General features: G+C 39.8%; 1 protein-coding gene across 1 annotated transcript; it reads right to left on the bottom strand.

Annotated features, from left to right (window-relative positions):
* Positions 1-1,020: 1,020 nt before the first annotated feature.
* Positions 1,021-8,301, bottom strand: LOC135168795 (uncharacterized). The gene is made up of 2 exons (XM_064133326.1): positions 6,976-8,301; positions 1,021-6,146 (listed from the first exon to the last, which is right to left on the bottom strand). Exons 1-2 carry the CDS (start codon positions 7,039-7,041, stop codon positions 1,506-1,508), a joined length of 4,707 nt encoding a protein of 1,568 aa, XP_063989396.1. The 5' UTR covers positions 7,042-8,301; the 3' UTR covers positions 1,021-1,505.
* Positions 8,302-11,600: the final 3,299 nt, after the last annotated feature.

Raw genomic sequence — 11,600 nt, forward strand, 5'->3', positions numbered from 1 at the left:
AAGGCCAGATATCGTTCCAACAATTCTGTACTTCTGACGCTACTGAGGGTATGAAGATGCTTCAGAAAAGGATGAAATTGTAAAGGAAATGGGGAGGAGAATGCACTGCTGGTCACGACTTCTTTCATAATACGATTAGATGAACTTTACGAGTTGAGGCCCTGAGTCGTAACAGTGGGTACATACGATGGCAAGTGAATATAGTGAAAAATCGTGTCTGGTGGGTGTAATTCTTTGGTCGAGTGGGGATCACGATTTACCGGTTCGTGATAAAAAAAAAAAAAAAAAAGACATTTCAGTTGTTTCAAGGAATATTTTTTTTTTCTGGTCGCTGGAGTTATCTTGTATTCTCTAGTATCTTACTGCATCTAATAATCTATTGTTTTGTTTGAAAATTATATATTGAGACGCGAAAAAGTTGAACCTCTCCAACACAGTCCATTTTACTTCATACCCCATTGAACAAATAAATTTTTCGAAAAAAACAATAGACCAAAAAAAAAGTAGAACTGGAAACCTACTTACCCCATCCCTCAGATTCATAATAATTCATCCCCCTCCCCTTGACTGATTGCACAATTTTTTCTTCAAAATCCGTCACAAGTAGTAATGGGATACCGGCGAGAAAAATTTAACGACGTAATACATCTGGTGGCTGAAAATGTTGGCGATACCAGTGGCGTCAAATTACAAATGAATGTTCCGGACGATGGATATTCGCGAATGGTTTCCATTATTCCCCGGGAGAAATAGGGAAAAGGGCTCTCCCTCGCTTTAGCGAGTCTATAATAAGTTTTCAAAAGATAGTGGTAAGTAGGCAACTTATCTCGGGTGTGGTGTGATGAATAGCAGAAGTTTTATCCCCTACTTATCGCTCGACTCCGCGAGGTTGACTCCTGGTGGGAGATGTTCTTTTTTTACCACAGATGGAAAAGTGTAATTTAGGAGTATTGATTTGTGGAGTTAATGCTGATGATTCTACCCCGCCGATGCGGATTTTCACAAAAAAAAAAAAGGTAATACTCCTGACAGAACTATATTTTTATTTTCGTTGTACCTGTACAGCTCAAAATATGTGACACAAAATAAATTATTAATGACCAATTTCATACTGGCAATCGTTATTTATTATGATCATCAACAATTTTTGGATCCATGAATAATCAAAAAAGCATCATAATAAGAATATCAATAGACAAAACAAAATTATTCAGAATGGAAATAGAAGTGTAACCGATACATAATTCGTATAAATGTCGACTTAACCCTACGGAAGAGTGTACTTATTAATTACATCAGTGGCAATTATCTGAGTCCTATGTAAAAAATACTCATTTTTCAATGTGCCTCTCGCATATCCACGGCTGAGTGGAAACAAAAATGTCCTAATAACTGGATACTGTATTAAATAAGAATGAGAATGAGATTCAAAAGAAACTACGAACACGTTAATACCAAAGCAAGCGAAAAACAAATGGAATAAAATGAAAAATTGAGCGAAGTACTCATGGAATATCACTTCTCTCAAAACTTGTACGCATCTGCAATCTCTGTCGTGTCAAATCAACCAGATCTTTGTTCTGAAGACCGATGACGTGAAGATTATGAGAATTTTTACTACCGCGAATGCGATAAGGCCTGTCAGACCCACTTTCCAATTTATTTTTCGACGACACAACATTACCACTTCGGTTTTTCGTCAGACTTATCGCATTTTCCAGAGTCGTTGAATCAGGATTCGAAATATATTTATCAGAATTTACGAAGGAAGTCTCCATAGAGACAACTGCCAGCGATTGTCCCTGAACTTTTGAATTTATTCCCGGTGATTTGTAATTTCCCAGTTTTTCAGTAACTGTTTCATTGTTATCATGTACATTGCGTAGATGAGTGAGCAATGCATATTCATTAGCAAATTGAATACTACAACTTTTGCAGTAACAATACTTGCCAGATGCATCAGTCTCAATTTCTCCATTGACCGAATAACTCGAATGATTTTTCAAGCTCTCGGCATTTTGATAATTCATCGAAACCGTCTGATCGCACTGCGTATTTGATTTGTAAGGAGGCAAATGAATTGCGTGAGCTGTTGCGAAATGTTTCACAAGAAAATCAGCATCAAGAAACTCGACGTGGCAGATATTGCAGACAATGGGACAAACGTTAGGAGCAACTTGCGCTGGATGATGAGTTGTCGGGGGAACCCTAGCTTGTGCAACTGTTGGTTTGACTGCTGCACTCAACGGTGCCACAGGATTCTTGACAATTGGCAGCAGATTCACCGCTTCTTCCCCCTCGTCCTCTGTCAGATCCACTTCGATCGTCTGCTTCTTCCCTTCTCCCTGCGTGATAGCCGCGACATTTTCTTGGAGTTCCACCGGAGTCCCGTCCTCAACAACTGTCACATCATCGTCAGCCAACATCGTCATACGATGAGTATTATGGATATGCGCGACGTGTATGTGCTTGGAATTCATCGAGCCAAATCCCTCGTCGCACTGCTCGCAGTAATACATCGGATTAACTCCGTTTTTCGTTTTATAATGTTTCCCAATGTGCGAACGAAAAAACTTTAACCATTTGAATCGCCGTCCGCAAACTTCGCAGACGTAGTCACCAGTGTTGGAGTAATTAATCACATGCTTCCGAAGGGCTTTGGTACAGCTGAAGATGAAATGACATATCTTGCACTCCAGACTCCTATCCACTGTTCCGTTTACCTGGTTGTTCTTCGCTGTTGTACTCTGCAGCGGATCATTTGCCAAGCTCTCGTACTCATCTAGGCCGACTGAATAAATATTGGTAATTGAGAAATTGCAAGGATCCTTATCCGTGGAATAACTCTGAAGAACATCAGTGGAGTTCTGCGGAGAGATGCGGGGCAGCTGAGTCACCTCAAGTGATTGGCTGAAATCGGTGTTGGGGATTTTTGCTGGCTGTCGAGTCTCGGTGGTGAAGTCAGGACCCTGTGGCGATAGATTCAACTGCGTATGGCTGTCATTTAGGCTGTCATCATATCCATAATTAGCGGTTTCGTGGGTGAACTTGTGGCTCTTTAGTTCCACGCTCGACGTGAATCGCTCATCACAAATGGCGCAATTGAACTCAATATTCGTACCGTGAAGCTCGCGGATAGCCAAATCGCCATTGCCCAGCTCGGCTATATTTTCTTCAGGCGTAACTGCTGCAGTGGGTGACAATTCATCGATTCTGAGGCTCTTCTCCGACTCACGGAGTAGTTCATTGAGTGTACAAACATTCTCCAGACAAAATTCTGAGGGTTGATCCGTAAGATTTGCGTGGAAATGTTTAATATGAGAGATCCAAGAAGTTTTCGATGATATTTCCTCACTGGAGATCGGACATTTGGCGTAGATATTGTCCGGAAGGGTTGAATGGGATATTCTGCTATGATATCCAAGAATTGAAATTGATCGACATTTTCTCTCGCACTTGTCACACTGATAAGCCCCATCGTTAGAGTAGAAATTCTGGTGCTGATCCAGCTGTGTGATACTTGCGAATCTTTGCTCACAAGTGGCACAGACAAAGGGATCATCAGTATTAACCAGATGGCCACCGTTGACTGCAGCATCATTAGCTACATCGTGAACGTGAAACATGTGCGCGTGTAAATGTGTCTGGTATATGAAGCCCTCGTTGCAGAGTGGACAGTGATGAGTGTAGGCTTGTTGCATCTCCTTGGAGTAGTGCTCCATCTTCAAATGAAAGTGACAACGAAATCTGCCGGTGAATCGGTCGTTACAAATGTCGCAAGAGTATGTATCGTCGTCCAGGTAGTACAAGCTGTGCTCAACAAATCTCCGTCGATTTTTAAATACAAGTTTGCAAACTTTACACTTCATTTCGTAGACGACAGAAGGCTGCGTCCACTCCTCTACACCTTCGGTTATCTCATCGTAATGGATGTGCAGAAGATGGGCACGAAGATAACTCTTCTTCGTGAATCTCTGATCACACACGGGACACTTGATTTTCGATGTTGGGGCACCGGAGAAGTGTGCTGTCTTCTGGTGACCCCAAAGGAGGCTTCTGGATGGAAACAATGTACCACAGGTTTCACAGCGACTCAATTGCTTTATTGTGAATTTCTTCTTGTGCTGGGCTAAGTTGGCAGCCATTTGAAATTGATTATTACAGACGGAACAGGAGTGACCGAGTGAGGTCGAAGGTACTCTGTTTTTCCACCAACAATTCCCTGATGGCATTGATGGCTGCTCAGACCTTTTCACCAAGGGTAAAGCGCACCTTGCGTTCTCTGTCGCAGCTCTCCCGCCTTCCGCGGCCAGGGAATCAGTCTTGCACTCATGACAAGTCTTTTTTTCTTGAGAGTCAGTCGTGGCAATGGCCATATCACTTGTTTTACCTTCCAACTTCCTCGGAGATGTTCTCCTGACGATCTCATCGTCTTCCCTTTCAGCTACCTTCACAATATGCAACCGAGCTAATCTACATAATTCTTGATGTTTAATCAAACAAGATCCGAGCCAGAATCGCTTTTTGCAGCCGTAGCACAAATGCTTCTTCCGGTATTTCTCGCACGGCCCCTTCGGATCAATCGGCGATCGATCCTGCTTCGATTGAATGATCTTTACACAGTGAAGCAACAGATGAGTCTTTAATTTTCGAGAATTACCACAGCGTATTCTGCAAACCCCGCACTCATCCTCATTCGAGTTAGTGTGAAAGCACAAGTAGTGGTTTATTAGTTTAAACTTGGTTGTAAATCTCGTGCGACAAACGCTCGATCTGTATATTTCCCTTTTTGATTTCATCGCACCCGCCGCTGCTCCGAGAGAGTCAACCGAAGGGGGGGAATGCGGCACCTCTAATTTCTTCAGAGCAATCTCAAGGTTCTTAAGTTGCAGATCAATCGATGTACCTTCAATCGTAGACGGCGATTCAGGAGAAGTATCAGGCTCAGGTCTTGTAATCCTTATCAAAGGGACGTAACACTCGCGACAATTGTAACGCGCCTTCAGGAGTGTCACCTTTCGAGTAGCTAGAGTCATCGGAGTGTGATTCGTCCTTCTTTTCTGAGACAACGAGGCTCTCTTCGACGGCGTTTTGATTTTAGTTTCAGTCTTTGTATGCGATTCCTGAGATGTTCTCTCTTCCGCGTCAAATCTCCCCCGAGCTCTACCCCACCTCAAGCTCCCGGGCTCCACCGTTTCCGGTAGCTTTGAAGGCTCGTCAATTATTCGCGCCCTCATAGGACTGCCCTTGTAATCGCTCAGGAGTGCCTCCACCTCCTGCGGTACCCCATGAATCTGAACGAAAGGAGCATGAGGGGCGTTCGCGCTAGAGATACTCGGTGAGGAATTCCCACCGGGGACCTGAGGGGATTTCGCGAACGTTGGCCCTGGACGAGTTTCCCGGTGCGTTCTTTCAAGTTCCGCGATACTCTCACTGCACTGCCCCGCCAATTGATCTCTCCGGAGCTTGCGGTCCTTCCTGATCGAAGAAGTGGCAATATCGCTAGCTAATGTCTGCCTCGAGGTCTTTTTCACCGGTTTATCAGTGTTTCCAATGTCATGGTAGTGGAATAAATGCATTTGCAGGGACATTTTCGTGGAATATGTCAGGGGACAGTGCTCGCATTTATAGGGTGCATTCGGCCAATCGAGATGACGGTGGGCGGATTTTCTATGAGAGAGCAATCGGTGGGGGGTTTCCAACACTTTTCTACAGGTGTGACAGATCAATCGTCTTTGGGTATGGCCGAAGAAAGTCAGGTGTTTTGCCAGACCGCCGCGATCACTAAACTGCGCGTAACAAATTGGACAGTCGTATGTCAAGGATTTAATTATCGCCTGACATCTTGAGCGCAATCTGCTTCCTTTAAGTTGATTTCGATTGTTTATGAGAAATCGCATTAGTTTACGATTTTGCGGCGGATATTTTACAATTTTTAAGTCACCGGATGATCGCGATTTTTTAGATTTACAAGAATTTTGGCTTGAACTTGCCGAGGACTCGTAGTTTGGTAGTGTTGATGATGACAGAAAGTCCTGCTGGAGATTTGGTGGATCTGAAGCGCTTGTGGAGTCCGGAAAATCTAGAACTGTCTCCATCAGAGGACTGCTTGGCTCCGCTTTTATCGATAGCAACAGAGAGTCTACCTGATAGTTGAGAATGACGTTTTGACATTAGGAAGACTGATGGTGAGTTAAGACTTCCATAATTGAACAAATAAATGAATAAATAGTAAGATAAATCGTTCAGATTTTTTTTTTTACAACAGTCATCTCATTTCTCAAATTTGTAAAACGTCATAGAAGAAATGGAAACAAGTTTTTAATAAATTTATTAAATTTTATCATGTATTATGAATTCATTGAAAAAGTTTATTTTTCTTAAAGAAAAGAGAATTTACTGTTCGTTGAGTACGAACAATAATATTTTATCTTTTCGAAATAATTTAAATAATCAAATAGTGGAATTGTTTTATTAATTGAATTCAAAAATATAATTCAAATTTTAAAATCGAAAAAGATGCATTCCAAATTTGATAATCAAGTCAAATAAGTCAATTTTCTATCACTATCATTTTTATCGTCAAACAATCCTCATTTTTATCCTCAAAGAAACTTAAATCCTTCCGTACAAAATATTCTTAATGATTTATTTTTTTTTTAATTATTATCACTATCACAATAACACCCTCATTGGGAAATTACCCATGATATCTCCAAACAATTCCAACTAGCATTTTCAATATTGCTCATGGACTTGCCAACAAATAACATTAGAATAATTTGTACGCATCCAAAACCTGGACGAATTCCCTTTTATTAAAAAAAAAAAATATGGTAATTATAAACCTTTCCGTAGTACCCTTATTCCAAATATACCCAAGACATCATTGAAAAATGTAAACTTTCAATGGTCAAGACACAACCTCATCAATAAATTGTCCGATAAAATTTCCCAAAATAATGATTAACAAACCTCATCATTCCGTGGGCTATCATGTAGAAGGTGGGAGGAACCCTTGTAGATCATAGCCCGAGCCATTGGTCCAATTATTCAATCACACAAACCATTAATTACGTCAAATCCCTCGAGTATCGTCAGTTTATGTCAACGAATAATAATTTTAGGTTATGGCTGACACTGGGCGTCAGGGAACTTCCAGCGAGTTTGTCGTCACTCACCAAATATCTTCCATCGTGATAGTTTGATATTATTATTCTAGTTAGATTAACAACAACGGCATTATATTTTTCGTTGAGTATCACTGACTGGGGAGATTGTTTATTCCGGAGTACTTGGCGGTTATGTATCACACAAACGTTGGTCACGTACCTATGTGAGCGACAGGCCGTTAAGCAGCCACAACGTAACCCTATCGCAATTTATTAAGTATTCTCTGCTATTTATTCATTCATCAACACTTTCATTTATCACTAAAATTTATCCATATTTTACTGTTTACGAGAGACGAGCGTCGATCGGAGTAAACAACTGTTGATTTGTTGTCATTTTACTTTTGACACGAGGAACAGTGGAGGGGGCACTGGGCTTTATGAAATTCCTCAGAGACTTATTTATTTTGTAAAGGGGAGACTAGAAAGTTTTTCCCATGATTTTTCAAAGGGAAAAATATTTCCCGAGTTTTTTCTGAGGTTCGAAAGGAGATTCAACAGGCGTTTTGTTGCCGTTTTGAGGCGAATTGAGGAGTTATCGACCGGGACTGAATTAGTAGGTGGGGCCATCTTGCCGCTGAAAATATTGGCGGCACTGAGTATATTTAAAATTGCGGGAAATTCAGGTTATGAACAAGTTTTTTTTTTTTGTTAATGACTAATCAACAGTTTAGTCTATGGGATTTCGATGGGGCCAATTTTAAGGTACCGCTGCTCTTTGTTAATTGGTTGATTTTTTTTCTGATTAAAAGAGCGGTTTGGCAAGATTTTTCTATTTTCATTAAATCCTAACTAAATTTCTCTCAGTCCTCTATCAGTTTCAACGGGTCAAGTGATTAATTCAATAACTCAGACAAAAAGGGACATTTTAAACAGTTCCAATTTTTCCCTCGTGAAACAATAAAAGAAAAATAATTCTGTATTTTAAGAGCAATTCGCTCATTCTTGTAAATTAAAAATCCGAACAGTCAAAATTGTCACATTGACATTAACCAACCCCTTGAAAAATGCAAATCCTCGTGGTATTGATAAAGTAAGTTTGAGTGGTTTCCCTCGTCACGTACCACACTCGCAATTGGAAATCCCAATTTCAGAAAGTTATCCAATATCCCCATCTACAGTTTCACCTTGACAAGAAAAAATGAGGCATCGTAAACCCCCCGTACTCCCTCCAGCCCCACTAGCGAGCGAATATTCCGCATTATTTTTTTCTCTCCTCCCTTGAAACTTTATAAATTGAAAGGCAATTTACCGCTCCCGATTCCTGAACTAATAAACTCATCCCTGAAATTTCATTCAATTTTCAATTGAGAATCACCCGGCGCGTATGGCTCAAGGTTATTAGTGTCTGTTGATTAACTGATGCCGAGGTGTTGGATCGGTGGACGGTTCGTGCTGAACGAGGCTTTCAACGAAAATGCATATATACCGGTGTTGGCTTGTGTAAAAAGGCAAATTGCGGCCAATAGAACTAGCCGGACGGTGATGAGGTGCGAGGTTGGGGCGCAGGAGGTGCAGACAACGAGGGAATAGGGCGATTCAATTTACTCGAACAAATTTGATCGGACAGAAGGAGTTTCTCATGAAAAGATGACGTTTCATCCTGAAAAATTGGCATGACTAGGAGAGCCGAGAATCTGGTGGCATTTATTTCACTTTATATGAAACTTTATTTACATTCATTTTATTTTTACTGATAAATAAAAGTTAGGAGTTGAAAGTCCTGATGTAAGTCATAAGTCCCAACTTGAAACTAGATTTTTCTCGATTCACCTTTTCAAATGGTTTAGAGTAGGTAAAGCCCTTGTTTTACGTACATTTTTTTATATTTACACAATTAAAACATAACATAGTGTTGATTGCGAGTTCATAAAAAATTTCACCGATAATATTATTCACATAATGCAAAATTCTTTCTCCGCTTTGACCCTTGAAATATAAATTCACTGCATGCCACTCATGTAAAATAATAAATGCAACCAAAAGTACAATCTTTCTAAGCCGATTATTTGCCGTAAAACTTCAGAGAGAATAAAATACATTTTATAATACCGCTTTGCAGACGCGAAAAAATATAACTGTAGATATTATGTCTGAGTGGGCTTATAAACGAGAAAAACCAAACAATTTTGAGAAAAAAGTGGTTCTGCTTTAATCTCAACGACTTTTATTTATTTTTTTATTTTTTTCCTTGGATTTTCAAGATTATTCTGCAGTGGGTGTCGTTTACCTATTAATTTCACAAGCTGTAGATTACTGCTGCACTTTGCAGCACCGCGTTACATTAGAAATTGTCGACAACACGAAACACTATAAATTGTGTTTGCCAACTTACGGGGAAGCGAATGCACACGCCTATTGCAGCCCAGGAAATACGATTAAAGGAGAACAGCTCTTTCTTGGTTTCTTCATTGTGTGGTAGTTCAAGCAATTGTGAAATTAATTGCAAACCACCAGTCAGGGCAGCTAATTGTTCTGTACGGGAGAAACAATTTGTTTTCCGAGATTGTATCGATGCTTAACAGTATTTCTCCAGTTGATGTTTAAAAAATTTATAAAAATATTCATTCAAAATTGTTCAAGCGAGGAGAAAATTAGTGAAGAATGAAAGTAAAAGGAAACTTTATTATGTCGACCAAAGTGTTCGGTTTAACAGATACAAGTGAATCGAACTTGTGAATAGAATCGCCTCATAACAGCATTCAAGAGTAATGTCAGATGAAATGGAGTTTATTGTAGCATACAGTCTATGATAAACGCGCAATTGTTCGAGTGGAATACAGGAGATAATGAGTAACTTTCAATGGATGATCCGTGCTTTCGGCTCCAACAATTTCAACTCGTGCAGATTATTAATACAATAAAACCTGGGACCTAATTTCTAGAAATCATATACATATTCCATATCAATTACCCCTTGAAAATAACTTCCCTCTCCAGGGAGCGAGTCATTCTTTTGTGAAAACCGGGTGAATATTCCGTCAATGAAATTCAATCCCCATTACCATCGGAGCGTATTCTCAGTTGAACCGAACAACTATTAACCGACAATTTGTGGGTAAAAAATAGTATTCACATGAGCTCAATGAATATCTCATTAAAATGATATGAATACCCATAATAAGTCGGGGAATACATCATAAAAAAATGTCAATTTTTATTTATGCAAGGCAATCTGTCAGAAGGGAACAATGCAAAAATGCAAAATAATATTTTCTACTTATCATGTGATCGAAAGTAAAGTCTAAAAAATGAATAATTTTATATCAAATGTATAATTTATCTTCGATAAATATTTTATGCAATTTTATGCAATTCCAGTGCATCGTCTATCGGTTACTTTAATGAACGAGTCAACTAACCATCAGTGGTAAGCCAGCCACCACTTTATTACCTTAGCCCCTAAGCTCCTTGCCCTTTCCCTTTCCCTCCCACGCAACCAAATATGCTTTTCCCCAGGTCTCATCCACCTACATCGACTTCACCACCTATCGTAATCCCATCCTAGAGTTTCCACGATCAATTTACCACCAGTACTTAACAATATTAATAAACTGCAGCATAACTACCAAGTGAGTTAGTAACAACCTAACTGCTCCGTGTAACCTTGCCATCAGACTACGACTAATGTGGTTACCGTTGTTACTCACCCGATAGCATCATGCCAGTGATTCCTCACTCACCCGATATCGCTGATCAGGCGTACCAGTAGCCACGGCTGATCGAATTTTACGAGTGAGGGGAAAAAATGTGGAGTCACAGGTATGATACGAAGGAGTACTTCGAGTACATATCCGATATCGATAAAGTCAAGAGAGGATAATGCTTAGATGGATAACGGCCACAATTATTTGGATTTTAAGTCTTCACAGGGGTCGGAATCAATTAACCATTTATCCAAGTCAGTAAATTGAAAATATCAGTTATAACACAAGAAAAAAAAAAAAAGAAAAAAAAATGCTCCATTCATAATGACGATAAATAATAATTAACGTCATGAATTTCAATCGATGCGGAAAATTATTGGCGGTATAGAGTAAAGGCAAAATTGTCGGATGAGACATTATTGGACCACGCCAAGTGGGTGGCTGAGTCAGCTTCGATTTTCCTTCAACCCTCCTGGCAAATGTAGGTCGAACACCGCCAAGTTTTCTTCGTCATTTATGTATTTTCCTACCCCGTGATTCCTACGAAATCAAGCTTTCCCATGCTGGATTATCTATTCTGCTTTGATGGAGGGTAAACCCAATCTTTGTAAAACATTTCGATTATTTAACATTGAAAACTGGGGTATTCAACTTTAAGAGGCCTTTTTCACGACAGAATATTCATTTCCTAATGGGTAATCGCTGTTCACTCTTCTATCGTACCTTTTACAATTGCAATTTGATCGTCACCTATTGATGATAAATTATTTAAAAACAATGG

This window comes from Diachasmimorpha longicaudata, chromosome 13 (assembly GCF_034640455.1).
Source record: "Diachasmimorpha longicaudata isolate KC_UGA_2023 chromosome 13, iyDiaLong2, whole genome shotgun sequence".
NCBI lineage: Eukaryota > Metazoa > Arthropoda > Insecta > Hymenoptera > Braconidae > Diachasmimorpha > Diachasmimorpha longicaudata.

Excerpts from the sequence above, each read along its gene's own strand:
- LOC135168795 (XM_064133326.1), bottom strand. The coding sequence starts at position 7,041 with ATGGCTCGGGCTATGATCTACAAGGGTTCCTCCCACCTTCTACATGAT. Across the intron at positions 6,147-6,975 it reads ATAGCCCACGGAATGATGAG|GTAGACTCTCTGTTGCTATC; the intron begins GTTTGTTAATCA and ends CTCAACTATCAG.